Genomic DNA, 21,514 nt, shown 5'->3' on the forward strand with positions numbered 1-21,514 from the left:
TGGACCTAGCTTCGTAAAACGATGGCAAATCAGACAACTGAGTGAACTACGTGGCCATCGTGTCAAAATTAGCGTTGAGACCCGAAATCAACTGTAGTACCATACGAGGTTCAGAAACGTTATCACCGATATTATTTAATTGATCAGCGATAACTTTAATTTCTTGACAGTAAGATGAAACATCAGGAAAATCATCAAGTTTGATATTGGTGAACTGCTTTTGTAAATATAAAGCTCGTGTGTTTTTATTGTCCTGAAACACACTTTGAATTCGATTTCATGCTTGAGCGGCAGTTTGATCCTCTTCCATGATGGTGCGCATCAATTCTTTAGAGATCGTGCCATAAATCCATTGAAGAACCACAACATCCAGACTAGACCATAATGGATCGTTGTTGTTGGAGGTCGTAACAGTGGAAGCTTCAGAAGTGGCTGGAGGTGGAAGAATATGATGAATAACATGATATGCGCGACAATGGATCTTGAATAAATGTGCCCAGGAATTGTATTCAGCATCCTTGATGTCGAGAATGACTGGGATAAGATGTTTGATATTGGATATGGAGAGAGCAGGGTGATACTTGGGTGTTTCAGACATGGTGATTAAAAACAAATAGATCGGCTGTGAAAAGCAAATAGGGTTTGGAGGATACGAATTAGAGGGGGTGAGGGAAAAGGCCTGATACCGTGTTTGAGATTGTAATTTGTGTGTGTTCTATTGATAATAATACATAAATATATACAAGTGTTTCCCTAACCAATGCCTCTAATGATACGTATCAATCCCTGTAAATATGGAAAATATATGACAACTAATATTGACCTATAATACAAAGTTGACTTGGTAATATACATCTATATGCCATCGGATATATATATATATATATATATATATATATATATATATATATATATATATATATATATCACTAACAGCTTTAGAATGTTTGATCTTATTGTAAATAATGAAGAATACAAGGGCAATGATTGAAAGAATAACGAAAGTTTTCTAAATTATCAATTATTCAATATTTACTTCCAATATACTCCTTATATATTGTAAATGTTTATTTCGTGCTTAAGAATGAAACATGTGTGAAAATTATGTGTTCATTCATATATAAACCTAAAAGATAAAAGAGTTCAAAACAAACCGATTGTATTACAATAGTCGAATGATTATACTAGCTAAATGCTTACAATATTCACAACTTCTTAAACTCTTATGCTTGGTTAAATAAGCATAAATGGAAGTAGACTTGCAAACTTGAAAGTATTCTTGATGTGTTCTTGAGTAGTTGTTTTGTAAGTTGATTTATGTTTGGATTTTTGAGCTAGATTGATGTAGATTTTGATGAAGATGATGAAGAACACTTAGAACATCAAGAGAAAACTTGAGAGAGATGTTTTTGATGCATGGAATTTGAAAAATGAAAGTGTTTATGTGTGTGATTGAATTCGTGAATGAGGCTTAATCATATAGGCTCCATTAGTTTGATTTTTAGTGTAATCACTCATGCTAGTTGCCAAATGATTGGTTCCACATGTTTGTTGACTATCTAGGGCTGCTAAGAGCTGAATTATTATGTGTATATACCAATAGTATATACATCTAGGAGCTGTGTATTGTACGAGTACGAATACGAGTGCATACGAGTAGAATTGTTGATGAAAATGAATGGGAATGTAAATGTAAACATTTTTGTTAAGTAGAAGTACTTTGATATCTGTCATGAAGTCTTTCAAAAGTGTACTAATACATCTTAATACACTATATATATATATATGCATTTTAACTGAGTCATTAAGTCATCGTTAGTCGTTACATGTACATGTTGTTTCGGAACCTTTAAGTTAACGATTTCGTTAAATGTAATTAATCCCATTGTTATTAAATCTAATGAGATGTTAAATTGTTACTTTATGATGATAACATGATGTACTAATGTATCTTAATATGATATATAATTATTAAGACGTTGTTATAACGATAATCGTTACGTATAGATATCGTTTTGAATTTCTAAAGTTAGTAGTCTTGTTTAATGTATAAAGTTCAATGTTAATATACATGATGAGATCCTTAATTATCATTTCATCATGTTAAACATATATATATATATGTTCATATATATAGTATCATGTCATATACAAGTTATAACGTTTGTGAATCATCAGACAAACTGGGTGGTCAACGTTAACACAAAATCCGTTTCAATTAATCAAGTCTTAACAAGTTTGATTGCTTAACATGTTGGAAGCATTTATTCATGTAAATAATAATCTCATATATTATATAATCATGGAAAAGTTCGGGTCACTACACATCACACCTCCTAATAAAAATCTAATAAAACTTTGATCGATTAAGCTAACTACCTGATTGTTTATTTCAAGAGTACTTAATAATTCCACACACCATTCCCTATATACAGGCCTACGTATAGTGAATAAACGTTCCCAATCGTTAAAAGTAGAATTACCATACATTTGGAAAAGTAATTCCCTGATTGGTTCGGCTAATCCCACTGCTTCTAACAGTTCCCAATCTATCACCCTGGGTACTTCAACATCCTTAGACTGAAGAATATGTAAGTTCCTCTGATATTTTGGATAATCTATCAAACCTCTGTCAAATCTTCAATTACAGTGTAAATCTTCCTCGTGTATATTTGAATATGAAATGAATGGATGCGGTAGATTTTGTCTGTATTAGTCGTTAATCTCCTGTTCATCTGCATTCTCAGGAGGAGCATTGTGAGCCTGGGAAGTGGATGAAGATTCACCCCTTTCAGTCTGCAAAACACATTAAACACAATTTTTGTGCATCCAAATATGCATTAGTGTTAGCAAAATCATAAATCAAAACAATTATAATGACATGCTTGAACAATATTAAACTTATACGCATTTTTCATAATATTAACAATTCTACACTTTTACAAATAAACCTATATGAAAATGTATACAATGTTCCTAAGCATTCATCTTCTAAAACATATCAAAAATAATCATTATAGCAATTAAACAAGTTTCAAATGGCCTGCATATCAATTAAATCAAGTTCATGCATTTTTGGCTCAAAAAGTCAATAATCTTCCTCAAAAATCATGTTTAGGATCAAAGTTTGGATCAATTAGTAACCTAAACATGTTACACTACTTAATTAAGCATGAACTAACAACAAAATTCGGCCATAACCTGTTTATATCAAAAAGCCCCAATTTTGCTCAAGAACACAAACCCTAGATTGTTAAAAATTTGAAGTTTAAGGCTTCTAATCATGTTAAATAACATCAATCTAGGTTATACAAGAATAATATACAAACAATTTAAGCACAATTAAGCTATAAATCATCAAAATCAAATTAGGTATAATTTTGCTCAAGAACACTATAAATCCGAATTAAAGAGTGTTTTGTGTAGAAATTTACCGTTCTCCTTGAAAAGCTTCTTGGTAGGAGTCTCCTCATCGTGTTTTTATGAAAGATTTGGCGAAAAATGACTAAAAATTGAGAGTTTGTGTGTGTTTTTGTTGGGTTTTTTCGCAGAAAATAATGAGAGTTGGGATGGTGGACTGGTCTGTCGACCAGTTATACTCTGGTCTGGAATTTAGAGGCTCCGCGACTGCGGTGATGTATACACAAAACCCTTCGCGACTGCGGTATTTATTTATTTATTTTTATTTTTTTATAAAAACCTTTATTAATAAAACAATTAATTGAGTAATGTTTTTTAAAATTTTGCTTCTTTTTAGATTAAGGACGTTTCGGTATGTTTACCTAGTTTGTCCCTCACCAAAATTTAAAATTTGTCATTTTAAAGCAATTGTTTTTAAAGCAAAGATTTTTGGGGGTTTTTTAATGTTTTTGGTATACTTTAGATCAATAAAATCAAAAATAATGATAACAAAAAACTTGTCGCCCCGCCCTCGGGTAAAGCAATTTCGGTTCCACAACCTAGTCTTTAACTCACGATGAATTTTAGAAATCATATTTTTAACTTAATGAAATAAAGTACATTTTTGTTTTTAAATTCACACCAAACTTAAATTTAAAATGCACATTAATAAAATTTCATATAAATATTATTAATATTTAAATATATTAGTTTTACAAACTTAAAATAACATTATTATATATTAATTTTAAAAACAAGATAAAAATAATAAAAATAAAAATCTTTTTGTTCTTTTATCCCACTTTAATCAATCAAATATTAACAAAAATATACGTCCCTCTTTTAGGTAAAGTAATTTCGGCTATATTACCTAGTTTTACTCCTGACAAATTTCTGAAATATTTTGAATTGATTGATTAAAGATATTTATACCTTACGAATAAACGGTAAATTTCGCAGTGATGAATTAAATTTTTGTATGATATCAATAATTTCGGTTTATTATACCTAATTTTATTGAATATCAATTTAATACTTTATAGCGAACGATTCAACGTTTATTATCAAAAGGTTAAAAGCAATAAATAAAAATAAAATAAAAATAAAACTGTACATACTTACCTATGAGATAGAATTCTCAGAGACTTGCTTTAGTCGACTCATAGGAGAGTCGTTCGATTTGGTTTTCCATTGCTACATAAGTGTATCCACGAGTTTTCAATAACTTTTCTTCTAAACATATGAACGGTCCTTCTCTGCATAAAGTAACGAACTCGGTATTGGAATGTGTCTGATTGTTCGAACATTTCGCTTCGTGTGACCATTTTCCGCATTTATGACATCTTTCAAGATGTCTTGCTCTTCTTTTTGCTGCGGATTTTGATTTTCCTTTACCAAAATGTATCTTATTATGATCTTTCCTGAGTTCTTTCCTTACTTCATCCATTTTGCCTCTTTTGAATCATACCAGTTCACTCGGGAAGGTGTTATTATTATGTTTAGTAATCATAGCGTGTAGTAGTAGACCATGGTTCAAATCAAAGGAATTCTTCATCTCGTAAAACCTAAAAACACAAAAATTCAGAATGGGGGGAGAAGACTAGTTCTTTAGGGTCTACTAGGGAAAGACCATTCGGATTTCATTTTTGAGAACTACACAAAAACAGAAAATCTAACTCTAGATAGCATTATATTACCCTTAAAAGATTTGATTCTCCCCACACTTAGTTAGCTATGGTATCGAAATTGTGATTAACTTCATTATTAACTTCAATTGGACCATCAATAACTTGCATATCTCTGACTTTTGCTTCAAGCCATTTGTTGATTTCCTCTGTAACATTCACAAATTCAATTAACATCGCCTTTTTCTTTAGGCGACAAATTGGATACTAATCGGTTACATAACTTAAAGTTCCCCTTAATCCTAGCATCTTGAATCCGTTTATAAAGTTTCTTTGTTGAACTGTTAAAAACGGGTTCATCTAATTTCGTATCAACAACGGGGTTCTTTATTATCAGGTCATCATTAGGTGTTTCTTCATCTTCCCCACACTTAGGCATTTTTATTGGTTCAACAGTTTTGGTTGGTGGAGATTTAAACTTTCAGTTCACAAAGGTGACTGATTTATCACCATCCCTAAGTGTCATTCTACCCTCTCTTACATCAAAGAATGCCTCGGTGGTTGCTAAAAATGGGCGACCTAAAATCAGAGGAATATCATGGTCTTCCTCCATATTAATTATTATGAAATCTGCAACAAAGATCAAACTTCCCACTTTAACAAGTAAATTGTTGGCTATTCCAACCGGGTGTTTAATGGTTAGTTCAAATGATTGAACACCTATGCTGGTTGGTCTTAATTTACCCACACCTAATCTTTTGTATAAGGAAAGAGGCATAATATTTGCACTTACCCCTAAATCTGCAAGCCTATTATACATAGCACCATCAGTAAGCAAGCAAGAAATGATAAATTCACCTAGGTCTCCTACTTAATAAGTGGAGATAGTTTGTTAACCTTTTCCGGGTGCTCTTTTCTTGGTTCTTCCACTTCTACTTGAACTTCTTGTTCATATTTTTCTTCGTTTCTTGGAATGGGAGGTTTATATAGAAATTTTTCTTCATCACTCCAATTTGAAGCCTCCCCATCTTCCAATTTTGGCTTTTCATATGTTGTTGAAAACATATTTATGTTTTCATTCTGAGGGTTTTCTTTGGTGGTGAAATTTGATTAACTTCATTGTCAACTTCCATCGGACCATGTATGTAATCTTTAACTCTGTGACCATTAACTTTAAATTCAATCCCATTTGAATTTATTAACTCTATTATTCCGTATGGGAAAACTCTTTTGACTATAAATGGTCCAGACCATCTTGATTTCAATTTTCCAGGAAATAGATTGAATCGTGAATTGAAAAGAAGAACTCTGTCTCCTTCCTTAAATTCTTTTGAACTTCTGATTCTTTTATCATGCCATTTCTTCATTCTTTCCTTATAGATTAACGAATTTTCATATGCATCATGTCTTAATTCTTCTAATTCGTTTAGTTGACTTAATCGTAGACGTTCGGCTTCATGCAAATCAAGATTACATGTCTTCAAAGCCCAAAATGTTTTGTGCTCAATTTCTACTGGAAGGTGACATGATTTTCCGTAAATGAGTTTAAAAGGTGTGGTTCTAATTGGAGTTTTGTAGGCTGTTCGAAAAGCCCAGAGTGCATCCTCCAATTTCATGGACCATTCCTTCGGATTTGATCCTACAGTTTTCTCTAGAATACGTTTTAAAGCTCGGTTGGTATTTTCAACTTGTCCACTTGTTTGTGGATGATAAGCGGTTGAGATTTTATGAGTTACTCCATATCTTTTGAGAACTTTCTCAAGTTGATTATTATAGAAATGAGTACCCCGATCACTTATTAAAGCTTTCGGTGTTCCGAACCTTGCAAAAAGACGTTTTAAGAAGTTGACTACAACTCGTGCATCGTTAGTTGGAAGAGCTTGTGCTTCCGCCCATTTAGATACATAATTAATGGCAACGAGAATGTAGAGATTGTTATGAGATTTTGGAAATGGACCCATAAAGTCAATACCTCAAACGTCGAATACTTCACATACTTGAATGACATTTTGTGGCATTTCATCATGTTGACTTATTTTTCCGGCCCTTTGACATGCATCACAGGATTTACAAAGAAGGTGTGCGTCTTTGAAAATTGAAGGCCAATAGAATCCAGCGTCGTAGACTTTCCTTGCTGTGAGTTGAGGCCCATAATGCTCTCCTGTTTGAAATGTCCCGTTCTTATTGATTAAAAACGTTCCATATTAATTGATTTCGTTGCGAGGTTTTGACCTCTATATGAGACGTTTTTCAAAGACTGCATTCATTTTTAAAACAAACCATAACCTTTATTTCATAAATAAAGGTTTAAAAAGCTTTACGTAGATTATCAAATAATGATAATCTAAAATATCCTGTTTACACACGACCATTACATAATGGTTTACAATACAAATATGTTACATCGAAATCAGTTTCTTGAATGCAGTTTTTACACAATATCATACAAACATGGACTCCAAATCTTGTCCTTATTTTAGTATGCAACAGCGGAAGCTCTTAATATTCACCTGAGAATAAACATGCTTTAAACGTCAACAAAAATGTTGGTGAGTTATAGGTTTAACCTATATATATCAAATCGTAACAATAGACCACAAGATTTCATATTTCAATACACATCCCATACATAGAGATAAAAAATCATTCATATGGTGAACACCTGGTAACCGACAATAACAAGATGCATATATAAGAATATCCCCATCATTCCGGGACACCCTTCGGATATGATATAAATTTCGAAGTACTAAAGCATCCGGTACTTTGGATGGGGTTTGTTAGGCCCAATAGATCTATCTTTAGGATTCGCGTCAATTAGGGTGTCTGTTCCCTAATTCTTAGATTACCAGACTTAATAAAAAGGGGCATATTCGATTTCGATAATTCAACCATAGAATGTAGTTTCACGTACTTGTGTCTATTTTGTAAATTATTTATAAAACCTGCATGTATTCTCATCCCAAAAATATTAGATTTTAAAAGTGGGACTATAACTCACTTTCACAGATTTTTACTTCGTCGGGAAGTAAGACTTGGCCACTGGTTGATTCACGAACCTATAACAATATATACATATATATCAAAGTATGTTCAAAATATATTTACAACACTTTTAATATATTTTGATGTTTTAAGTTTATTAAGTCAGCTGTCCTCGTTAGTAACCTACAACTAGTTGTCCACAGTTAGATGTACAGAAATAAATCGATAAATATTATCTTGAATCAATCCACGACCCAGTGTATACGTATCTCAGTATTGATCACAACTCAAACTATATATATTTTGGAATCAACCTCAACCCTGTATAGCTAACTCCAACATTCACATATAGAGTGTCTATGGTTGTTCCGAAATATATATAGATGTGTCGACATGATAGGTCGAAATATTGTATACGTGTCTATGGTATCTCAAGATTACATAATATACAATACAAGTTGATTAAGTTATGGTTGGAATAGATTTGTTACCAATTTTCACGTAGCTAAAATGAGAAAAATTATCCAATCTTGTTTTACCCATAACTTCTTCATTTTAAATCCGTTTTGAGTGAATCAAATTGCTATGGTTTCATATTGAACTCTATTTTATGAATCTAAACAGAAAAGTATAGGTTTATAGTCGGAAAAATAAGTTACAAGTCGTTTTTGTAAAGGTAGTCATTTCAGTCGAAAGAACGACGTCTAGATGACCATTTTAGAAAACATACTTCCACTTTGAGTTTAACCATAATTTTTGGATATAGTTTCATGTTCATAATAAAAATAATTTTCTCAGAATAACAACTTTTAAATCAAAGTTTATCATAGTTTTTAATTAACTAACCCAAAACAGCCCGCGGTGTTACTACGACGGCGTAAATCCGGTTTTACGGTGTTTTTCGTGTTTCCAGGTTTTAAATCATTAAGTTAGCATATCATATAGATATAGAACATGTGTTTAGTTGATTTTAAAAGTCAAGTTATAAGGATTAACTTTTGTTTGCGAACAAGTTTAGAATTAACTAAACTATGTTCTAGTGATTACAAGTTTAAACCTTCGAATAAGATAGCTTTATATGTATGAATCGAATGATGTTATGAACATCATTACTACCTTAAGTTCCTTGGATGAACCTACTGGAAAAGAGAAAAATGGATCTAGCTTCAATGGATCCTTGGATGGCTCAAAGTTCTTGAAGCAAAATCATGACACGAAAACAAGTTCAAGTAAGATCATCACTTGAAATAAGATTGTTATAGTTATAGAAATTGAACCAAAGTTTGAATATGATTATTACCTTGTATTAGAATGATAACCTACTGTAAGAAACAAAGATTTCTTGAGGTTGGATGATCACCTTACAAGATTGGAAGTGAGCTAGCAAACTTGAAAGTATTCTTGATTTTATGAAACTAGAACTTTTGGAATTTATGAAGAACACTTAGAACTTGAAGATAGAACTTGAGAGAGATCAATTAGATGAAGAAAATTGAAGAATGAAAGTGTTTGTAGGTGTTTTTGGTCGTTGGTGTATGGATTAGATATAAAGGATATGTTATTTTGTTTTCATATAAATAAGTCATGAATGATTACTCATATTTTTGTAATTTTATGAGATATTTCATGCTAGTTGCCAAATGATGGTTCCCACATGTGTTAGGTGACTCACATGGGCTGCTAAGAGCTGATCATTGGAGTGTATATACCAATAGTACATACATCTAAAAGCTGTGTATTGTACGAGTACGAATACGGGTGCATACGAGTAGAATTGTTGATGAAACTGAACGAGGATGTAATTGTAAGCATTTTTGTTAAGTATAAGTATTTTGATAAGTATCTTGAAGTCTTTCAAAAGTGTATGAATACATATTAAAACACTACATGTATATACATTTTAACTGAGTCGTTAAGTCATCGTTAGTCGTTACATGTAAATGTTGTTTTGAAACCTTTAGGTTAACGATCTTGTTAAATGTTGTTAACCCAATGTTTATAATATCAAAAGAGATTTTAAATTATTATATTATCATGATATTATGTTGTACGAATATCTCTTAATATGATATATATACATTAAATGTCGTTACAACGATAATCGTTACATATATGTCTCGTTTCAAAATCATTAAGTTAGTAGTCTTGTTTTTACATATGTAGTTCATTGTTAATATAATTAATGATATGTTTACTTATCATAATATCATGTTAACTATATATATAACCATATATATGTCATCATATAGTTTTTACAAGTTTTAACGTTCGTGAATCACCGGTCAACTTGGGTGGTCAATTGTCTATATGAAACATATTTCAATTAATCAAGTCTTAACAAGTTTGATTGCTTAACATGTTGGAAACATTTAATCATGTAAACATCAATCTCAATTAATGTATATAAACATGGAAAAGTTCGGGTCACTACAGTACCTACCCGTTAAATAAATTTCGTCCCGAAATTTTAAGCTGTTGAAGGTGTTGACGAATCTTCTGGAAATAGATGCGGGTATTTCTTCTTCATCTGATCTTCACGCTCCCAGGTGAACTCGGGTCCTCTACGAGCATTCCATCGAACCTTAACAATTGGTATCTTGTTTTGCTTAAGTCTTTTAACCTCACGATCCATTATTTCGACGGGTTCTTCGATGAATTGGAGTTTTTCGTTGATTTGGATTTCATCTAACGGAATAGTGAGATCTTCTTTAGCAAAACATTTCTTCAAATTCGAGACGTGGAAAGTGTTATGTACAGCCGCGAGTTGTTGAGGTAACTCAAGTCGGTAAGCTACTGGTCCGACACGATCAATAATCTTGAATGGTCCAATATACCTTGGATTTAATTTCCCTCGTTTACCAAATCGAACAACGCCTTTCCAAGGTGAAACTTTAAGCATGACCATCTCTCCAATTTCAAATTCTATATCTTTTCTTTTAATGTCAGCGTAGCTCTTTTGTCGACTTTGGGCGGTTTTCAACCGTTGTTGAATTTGGATGATCTTCTCGGTAGTTTCTTGTATAATCTCCGGACCCGTAATCTGTCTATCCCCCACCTCACTCCAACAAATCGGAGACCTGCACTTTCTACCATAAAGTGCTTCAAACGGCGCCATCTCAATGCTTGAATGGTAGCTGTTGTTGTAGGAAAATTCTGCTAACGGTAGATGTCGATCCCAACTGTTTCCGAAATCAATAACACATGCTCGTAGCATGTCTTCAAGCGTTTGTATCGTCCTTTCACTCTGCCCATCAGTTTGTGGATGATAGGCAGTACTCATGTCTAGACGAGTTCCTAATGCTTGCTGTAATGTCTGCCAGAATCTTGAAATAAATCTGCCATCCCTATCAGAGATAATAGAGATTGGTATTCCATGTCTGGAGATGACTTCCTTCAAATACAGTCGTGCTAACTTCTCCATCTTGTCATCTTCTCTTATTGGTAGGAAGTGTGCTGATTTGGTGAGACGATCAACTATTACCCAAATAGTATCAAAACCACTTGCAGTCCTTGGCAATTTAGTGATGAAATCCATGGTAATGTTTTCCCATTTCCATTCCGGGATTTCGGGTTGTTGAAGTAGACCTGATGGTTTCTGATGCTCAGCTTTGACCTTAGAACACGTCAAACATTCTCCTACGTATTTAGCAACATCGGCTTTCATACCCGGCCACCAAAAATGTTTCTTGAGATCCTTGTACATCTTCCCCGTTCCAGGATGTATTGAGTATCTGGTTTTATGAGCTTCTCTAAGTACCATTTCTCTCATATCTCCAAATTTTGGTACCCAAATCCTTTCAGCCCTATACCGGGTTCCGTCTTCCCGAATATTAAGATGCTTCTCCGATCCTTTGGGTATTTCATCCTTTAAATTTCCCTCTTTTAAAACTCCTTGTTGCGCCTCCTTTATTTGAGTAGTAATGTTATTATGAATCATTATATTCATAGATTTTACTCGAATGGGTTCTCTGTCCTTCCTGCTCAAGGCATCGGCTACCACATTTGCCTTCCCCGGGTGGTAACGAATCTCAAAGTCGTAATCATTCAATAATTCAATCCACCTACGCTGCCTCATATTCAGTTGTTTCTGATTAAATATGTGTTGAAGACTTTCGTGGTCGGTATATATAATACTTTTGACCCCATATAAGTAGTGCCTCCAAGTCTTTAATGCAAAAACAACCGCGCCTAATTCCAAATCATGCGTCGTATAATTTTGTTCGTGAATCTTCAATTGTCTAGACGCATAAGCAATCACCTTCGTTCGTTGCATTAATACACAACCGAGACCTTGCTTTGATGCATCACAATAAATCACAAAATCATCATTCCCTTCAGGCAATGACAATATAGGTGCCGTAGTTAGCTTTTTCTTCAATAACTGAAACGCTTTCTCTTGTTCATCATTCCATTCAAATTTCTTCCTTTTATGCGTTAATGCAGTCAAGGGTTTTGCTATTCTGGAAAAGTCTTGGATGAACCTTCTGTAGTAACCAGCTAGTCCTAAAAACTGGCGTATGTGTTTCGGAGTTTTCGGGGTTTCCCACTTTTCAACAGTTTCTATCTTTGCCGGATCCACCTTAATACCTTCTTTGTTCACTATGTGACCGAGGAATTGAACTTCTTCCAACCAAAATGCACACTTTGAAAACTTAGCGTACAATTCTTCCTTCCTCAATACTTCTAACACCTTTCTCAAATGTTCACCGTGTTCTTGGTCATTCTTTGAGTAAATAAGTATGTCATCAATGAAAACAATGACAAACTTGTCAAGGTATGGTCCACACACTCGGTTCATAAGGTCCATGAACACAGCTGGTGCATTAGTTAAACCAAACGGCATGACCATAAACTCGTAATGACCGTAACGTGTTCTGAAAGCAGTCTTTGGAATATCATCTTCTTTCACCCGCATTTGATGATACCCGGAACGTAAGTCAATCTTTGAATAAACAGACGAGCCTTGTAGTTGATCAAATAAGTCGTCGATTCTCGGTAGTGGGTAGCGGTTCTTGATGGTAAGTTTGTTCAACTCTCGGTAGTCGATACACAACCTGAATGTACCATCTTTCTTCTTGACAAACAAAACAGGAGCTCCCCACGGTGATGTGCTTGGTCGAATGAAACCACGCTCTAAAATTTCTTGTAATTGGCTTTGCAGTTCTTTCATCTCGCTGGGTGCGAGTCTGTAAGGAGCACGAGCCATTGGTGCAGCTCCTGGTACAAGATCTATTTGAAATTCAACGGATCGATGTGGGGGTAATCCCGGTAATTCTTTCGGAAATACATCGGGAAATTCTTTTGCAATGGGAACATCATTGATGCTCTTTTCTTCAGTTTGTACTTTCTCGACGTGTGCTAGAACAGCATAGCAACCTTTTCTTATTAGTTTTTGTGCCTTCAAATTACTAATAAGATGTAGCTTCGTGTTGCCCTTTTCTCCGTACACCATTAAGGGTTTTCCTTTTTCTCGTATAATGCGAATTGCATTTTTGTAACAAACGATCTCCGCTTTCACTTCTTTCAACCAGTCCATACCGATTATCACATCAAAACTCCCTAACTCTACTGGTATCAAATCAATCTTAAATGTTTCGCTAACCAGTTTAATTTCTCGATTCCGACATATATTATCTGCTGAAATTAATTTACCATTTGCTAATTCGAGTAAAAATTTACTATCCAAAGGCGTCAATGGACAACTTAATTTAGCACAAAAATCTCTACTCATATAGCTTCTATCCGCACCCGAATCAAATAAAACGTAAGCAAATTTATTGTCAATAAGAAACGTACCCGTAACAAGCTCCGGGTCTTCCTGTGCCTCTGCCGCATTAATATTGAAAACTCTTTCACGGCCTTGTCCATTCGTGTTCTCCTGGTTCGGGCAATTTCTAATAATGTGGCCCGGTTTTCCACATTTATAACAAACTACATTGGCATAACTTGCTCCGACACTACTTGCTCCGCCATTACTTGTTCCGACACCATTCGTTCCTTTCGTTCTATTAACCCCTGGTCCGTAGACCTCACACTTCGCCGCGCTATGACCATTTCTTTTACACTTGTTGCAAAATTTGGTGCAGAACCCCGAGTGATTCTTTTCACGCCTTTGGCATAGCTGCTTCTGATTGTTGTTGTTGTTGCGGTTATTATTGTTGTTGGGATGATTGTTGTAGTTGCTGTTGTTGTTGTTGTTGTTGGACCGTTTGTTGTAGTTGCGATTGATGTTGCGATTGTTGGGATAATTGTTGCGATTATTGTTGTAATTGCTGTTGTTGTTGTATTGGTGATTCTTATCACCGTTTTCCTCCCACTTTCTTTTGACTTGCTTCACATTGGCCTCTTCAGCAGTCTATTCTTTAATTCTTTCTTCAATCTGGTTCACTAGTTTGTGAGCCATTCTACATGCCTGTTGTATGGAGGCGGGCTCGTGTGAACTTATATCTTCTTGGATTCTTTCCGGTAATCCTTTCACAAACGCGTCGATCTTCTCTTCCTCATCTTCGAATGCTCCCGGACACAATAGGCACAATTCTGTGAATCGTCTTTCGTACGTGGTAATATCAAATCCTTGGGTTCGTAACCCTCTAAGTTCTGTCTTGAGCTTATTGACCTCGGTTCTGGGACGGTACTTCTCGTTCATCAAGTGCTTGAATGCTGACCACGGTAGTGCGTACGCATCGTCTTGTCCCACTTGCTCTAGATAGGTATTCCACCATGTTAACGCAGAACCTGTGAAGGTATGCGTAGCGTACTTTACTTTGTCCTCTTCAGTACACTTACTTATGGCAAACACCGATTCGACCTTCTCGGTCCACCGTTTCAATCCGATCGGTCCTTCGGTTCCATCAAATTCCAAAGGTTTGCAGGCAGTGAATTCTTTGTAGGTGCATCCTACACGATTTCCTGTACTGCTAGATCCAAGGTTATTGTTGGTATGTAGCGCAGCCTGTACTGCGGCTATGTTTGAAGCTAGAAAAGTACGGAATTCCTCTTCATTCATATTCACGGTGTGTCGAGTAGTCGGTGCCATTTCCTTCAAAATAGTTAAATGGAACAAGTTAATCATACAGAATATTAAGAGTAGTTAATAGTATTTCGTAGCATAATATGAACTCATTTATAAAAGCTTTTTCTTCATATTAGCGTTTTATAAGTTTAAATTCGGGTAGTACATACCCGTTAAGTTCATACTTAGTAGCTAATATACAATTCAACTACTACAATTCTATATGAAAAACTGATTATAATAATATTTCGCGTTCAAACTTTTATACAATATTTTACAAACTTACAATACCGCTTATTTTACATAAAGCATGAATTATAGCACACAATAACTTTGATACAAGATAGTTGTGAAGACAATTCTAGCTAGTACACAAGTCGTTCAGCAAAGGCAATAAAGACACGTAATTCATACGTCCAGAAACAAGTCATGCATTCTGGTTTTACCAGGACTACTTCCCATCCTTGGTCTTGTGCAACATAACCGTTATGGCCGTTGATAAGACAGCGTGTTGTAACGTCATCAAAGGGACGAGGGTTACGTAATGTCCAACAGTCCCGTAATAATCTAAAAACCTCATTTCTTACCCCAATTACCGACTCCGTCACTTGTGGAAACGTTTTGTTTAATAGTTGTAGCCCGATGTTCTTGTTCTCACTTTGGTGAGAAGCGAACATTACTAATCCGTAAGCATAACATGCTTCTTTATGTTGCATGTTAGCTGCTTTTTCTAAATCACGAAGTCCAATATTCGGATATATTGAGTCAAAATAATTTCTTAACCCGTTGCGTAAAATAGCATTTGGGTTCCCCGCAATATATGCATCAAAGTAAACACATCGTAACTTATGGGTTTCCCAATGTGATATCCCCCATCTTTCAAACGAAAGTCTCTTATAAACCAAGACATTCTTGGAACGTTCTTCGAATGTCTTACAAACTGATCTCGCCTTAAATAGTTGTGCCGAAGAATTCTGGCCGACTCTAGACAAGATTTCATCAATCATGTCTCCGGGTAGGTCTCTTAAAATATTGGGTTGTCTATCCATTTTGTGTTTTTAAACTGTAAAATAGACAAGAGTTAGTTTCATAAAAAAAATACTTATTAATACAAGCAATTTTTACATATATCATAAAGCATAAGAACACTATATTACATATATTACACCACACGAATACAACTATCTTATTCCGACTCGCTCGTTTCTTCTTCTTCGGTTTTGGTTCGTTTTGCCAAGTTTCTAGGGATATATGATGTTCCCCTAATACGAGCCGTCGTTGTCCACATTGGTTTAGAAAAACCTGGTGGTTTAGAGGTTCCCGGGTCATTGTTACAACTTAAGGACTTCGGGGGTTGACGATACATATAAAGTTCATCGGGGTTGGAATTAGATTTCTCTATTTTTATGCCCTTTCCCTTATTATTTTCTTTTGCCTTTTTAAATTCAGTTGGGGTAATTTCTATAACATCATCGGAATTTTCGTCGAAATCCGATTCATCGGAGAATTGGTAATCCTCCCAATATTTTGCTTCCTTGGCGGAAACACCATTGACCATAATTAACTTTGGTCGGTTGGTTGAGGATTTTCTTTTACTTAACCATTTTATTATTTCCCCCACCGGTTCTATTTCTTCATCCGGTTCCGATTCTTCTTCCGGTTCCGATTCTTCTTCCGGTTCCGACTCTTCTTCCGGTTCCTCTTCGGGAACTTGTGAATCAGTCCACAAATCATTCCAATTTACATTTGACTCTTCATTATTATTAGGTGAGTCAATGGGACTTGTTCTAGAGGTAGACATTTATCACATAATATCAAACACGTTAAGAGATTAATATATCACATAATATTCATATGTTAAAAATATATAGTTTCCAACAAAAATGTTAAGCAATCATTTTTAAAGAAAACACGGTCGAAGTCCAGACTCACTAATGCATCCTAACAAACTCGATAAGACACACTAATGCAAATTTTCTGGTTCTCTAAGACCAACGCTCGGATACCAACTGAAATGTCCCGTTCTTATTGATTAAAAACGTTCCATATTAATTGATTTCGTTGCGAGGTTTTGACCTCTATATGAGACGTTTTTCAAAGACTGCATTCATTTTTAAAACAAACCATAACCTTTATTTCATAAATAAAGGTTTAAAAAGCTTTACGTAGATTATCAAATAATGATAATCTAAAATATCCTGTTTACACACGACCATTACATAATGGTTTACAATACAAATATGTTACATCGAAATCAGTTTCTTGAATGCAGTTTTTACACAATATCATACAAACATGGACTCCAAATCTTGTCCTTATTTTAGTATGCAACAGCGGAAGCTCTTAATATTCACCTGAGAATAAACATGCTTTAAACGTCAACAAAAATGTTGGTGAGTTATAGGTTTAACCTATATATATCAAATCGTAACAATAGACCACAAGATTTCATATTTCAATACACATCCCATACATAGAGATAAAAAATCATTCATATGGTGAACACCTGGTAACCGACAATAACAAGATGCATATATAAGAATATCCCCATCATTCCGGGACACCCTTCGGATATGATATAAATTTCGAAGTACTAAAGCATCCGGTACTTTGGATGGGGTTTGTTAGGCCCAATAGATCTATCTTTAGGATTCGCGTCAATTAGGGTGTCTGTTCCCTAATTCTTAGATTACCAGACTTAATAAAAAGGGGCATATTCGATTTCGATAATTCAACCATAGAATGTAGTTTCACGTACTTGTGTCTATTTTGTAAATTATTTATAAAACCTGCATGTATTCTCATCCCAAAAATATTAGATTTTAAAAGTGGGACTATAACTCACTTTCACAGATTTTTACTTCGTCGGGAAGTAAGACTTGGCCACTGGTTGATTCACGAACCTATAACAATATATACATATATATCAAAGTATGTTCAAAATATATTTACAACACTTTTAATATATTTTGATGTTTTAAGTTTATTAAGTCAGCTGTCCTCGTTAGTAACCTACAACTAGTTGTCCACAGTTAGATGTACAGAAATAAATCGATAAATATTATCTTGAATCAATCCACGACCCAGTGTATACGTATCTCAGTATTGATCACAACTCAAACTATATATATTTTGGAATCAACCTCAACCCTGTATAGCTAACTCCAACATTCACATATAGAGTGTCTATGGTTGTTCCGAAATATATATAGATGTGTCGACATGATAGGTCGAAATATTGTATACGTGTCTATGGTATCTCAAGATTACATAATATACAATACAAGTTGATTAAGTTATGGTTGGAATAGATTTGTTACCAATTTTCACGTAGCTAAAATGAGAAAAATTATCCAATCTTGTTTTACCCATAACTTCTTCATTTTAAATCCGTTTTGAGTGAATCAAATTGCTATGGTTTCATATTGAACTCTATTTTATGAATCTAAACAGAAAAGTATAGGTTTATAGTCGGAAAAATAAGTTACAAGTCGTTTTTGTAAAGGTAGTCATTTCAGTCGAAAGAACGACGTCTAGATGACCATTTTAGAAAACATACTTCCACTTTGAGTTTAACCATAATTTTTGGATATAGTTTCATGTTCATAATAAAAATCATTTTCTCAGAATAACAACTTTTAAATCAAAGTTTATCATAGTTTTTAATTAACTAACCCAAAACAGCCCGCGGTGTTACTACGACGGCGTAAATCCGGTTTTACGGTGTTTTTCGTGTTTCCAGGTTTTAAATCATTAAGTTAGCATATCATATAGATATAGAACATGTGTTTAGTTGATTTTAAAAGTCAAGTTAGAAGGATTAACTTTTGTTTGCGAACAAGTTTAGAATTAACTAAACTATGTTCTAGTGATTACAAGTTTAAACCTTCGAATAAGATAGCTTTATATGTATGAATCGAATGATGTTATGAACATCATTACTACCTTAAGTTCCTTGGATGAACCTACTGGAAAAGAGAAAAATGGATCTAGCTTCAATGGATCCTTGGATGGCTCAAAGTTCTTGAAGCAAAATCATGACACGAAAACAAGTTCAAGTAAGATCATCACTTGAAATAAGATTGTTATAGTTATAGAAATTGAACCAAAGTTTGAATATGATTATTACCTTGTATTAGAATGATAACCTACTGTAAGAAACAAAGATTTCTTGAGGTTGGATGATCACCTTACAAGATTGGAAGTGAGCTAGCAAACTTGAAAGTATTCTTGATTTTATGAAACTAGAACTTTTGGAATTTATGAAGAACACTTAGAACTTGAAGATAGAACTTGAGAGAGATCAATTAGATGAAGAAAATTGAAGAATGAAAGTGTTTGTAGGTGTTTTTGGTCGTTGGTGTATGGATTAGATATAAAGGATATGTTATTTTGTTTTCATATAAATAAGTCATGAATGATTACTCATATTTTTGTAATTTTATGAGATATTTCATGCTAGTTGCCAAATGATGGTTCCCACATGTGTTAGGTGACTCACATGGGCTGCTAAGAGCTGATCATTGGAGTGTATATACCAATAGTACATACATCTAAAAGCTGTGTATTGTACGAGTACGAATACGGGTGCATACGAGTAGAATTGTTGATGAAACTGAACGAGGATGTAATTGTAAGCATTTTTGTTAAGTATAAGTATTTTGATAAGTATCTTGAAGTCTTTCAAAAGTGTATGAATACATATTAAAACACTACATGTATATACATTTTAACTGAGTCGTTAAGTCATCGTTAGTCGTTACATGTAAATGTTGTTTTGAAACCTTTAGGTTAACGATCTTGTTAAATGTTGTTAACCCAATGTTTATAATATCAAAAGAGATTTTAAATTATTATATTATCATGATATTATGTTGTACGAATATCTCTTAATATGATATATATACATTAAATGTCGTTACAACGATAATCGTTACATATATGTCTCGTTTCAAAATCATTAAGTTAGTAGTCTTGTTTTTACATATGTAGTTCATTGTTAATATAATTAATGATATGTTTACTTATCATAATATCATGTTAACTATATATATAACCATATATATGTCATCATATAGTTTTTACAAGTTTTAACGTTCGTGAATCACCGGTCAACTTGGGTGGTCAATTGTCTATATGAAACATATTTCAATTAATCAAGTCTTAACAAGTTTGATTGCTTAACATGTTGGAAACATTTAATCATGTAAACATCAATCTCAATTAATGTATATAAACATGGAAAAGTTCGGGTCACTACACTGTTGGTCCTGTGTGACAATGGTTTAATATTTGACTAGTTTCATCTCCGAATACGCATCGACGTATTATTCCATCAGGGCAACTTTTATACAAATGTGGATCTTCCAAAAAATAGTGTTTTATATCACTAAAGAATTTCTTTCGATTTGGTACGACAACCCTTTTTCAAGGAATCCACATACTAAGTAGTTTGCAAAGTCTGCAAACCATGGAATTTCATTATAATCTATCTTCAATAGATATTCATCAGGAAAGTTGTCTTGTATGGCCGATTCATTTAGAACTTCTAATTCGGGATTTTCAAGACGAGAAAGATGATCAGCGGTGAGATTTTCTGCTCCCGTTTTGTCTCGAATTTCAATATCGAACTCTTGTAAGAGTAAGATCCAACGGATTAATCGTGGTTTGGCATCTTGTTTTGAAAATAGGTATCTAAAAGCAGAATGATCAGTATAGACCACCGTTTTAGCTAGAACGAGATATGAACGAAATTTGTCAAAAGCAAAGACAATAGCAAGGACTTCTTTTTCAGTAGTTTTGTAATTCGTTTGTGCTCCTTGTAATGTCTTACTAGCGTAATAAATAGGTTGAAATCGTTTTTCAATTCTTTGACCTAAAACGGCTCCCATTGCAAAATCACTCGCATCGCACATGAGTTCAAATGGTAGATTCCAATTTGGAGTTATCATGATCGGCGCATTAGTGAGTTTTTCTTTAAGAATATTAAAAGATTTGATGCATTCATCCGAAAAGATGAATGGGACATCCTTTTCAAGCAGTTTTTTCATAGGAGTGGCAATTTTAGAAAACTCTTTTATGAAACGTCGGTAAAAACTGGCATGCCCTAGAAAACTCCTAACTCCTCTAACATTGGTGGGATGGGGAAGTTTAGCAATTACATATACTTTAGCTCTATCCACTTCAATTCCTTCACTTGAAATTTTATGACCAAGAACGATGCCTTCTTTAACCATGAAATGGCATTTCTCCCAATTAAGTATTTGATTTCTCGCATCTAATAAGCATTCGTTCAAGATTAACTAGACATGTTTCAAAAGTATCACCGAAGACTGAAAAGTCGTCCATGAAAACTTCCATGCATTCTTCTATCATGTCATGAAAAATCGCTATCATGCACCTTTGAAAGGTTGCAGGGGCGTTGCAAAGTCCAAATGGCATGCGTTTGTAAGCAAAAGTACCATAAGGGCACGTGAAGGTGGTTTTCTCTTGA

The 21,514-nt window shown here is 34.1% G+C and overlaps 1 protein-coding gene across 1 annotated transcript; it reads right to left on the reverse strand.

Moving 5' to 3' along the window:
• Positions 1-277: 277 nt before the first annotated feature.
• Positions 278-598, reverse strand: LOC139859926 (uncharacterized). The gene has a single exon (XM_071848702.1). It carries the CDS (start codon positions 596-598, stop codon positions 278-280), a length of 321 nt encoding a protein of 106 aa, XP_071704803.1.
• Between the last annotated feature and the right edge of the window lie 20,916 nt (positions 599-21,514).

This window comes from Rutidosis leptorrhynchoides, chromosome 7, assembly GCF_046630445.1.
Source record: "Rutidosis leptorrhynchoides isolate AG116_Rl617_1_P2 chromosome 7, CSIRO_AGI_Rlap_v1, whole genome shotgun sequence".
Classification (NCBI taxonomy): domain Eukaryota; kingdom Viridiplantae; phylum Streptophyta; class Magnoliopsida; order Asterales; family Asteraceae; genus Rutidosis; species Rutidosis leptorrhynchoides.

Excerpts from the sequence above, each read along its gene's own strand:
- LOC139859926 (XM_071848702.1), bottom strand. The coding sequence starts at position 598 with ATGTCTGAAACACCCAAGTATCACCCTGCTCTCTCCATATCCAATATC.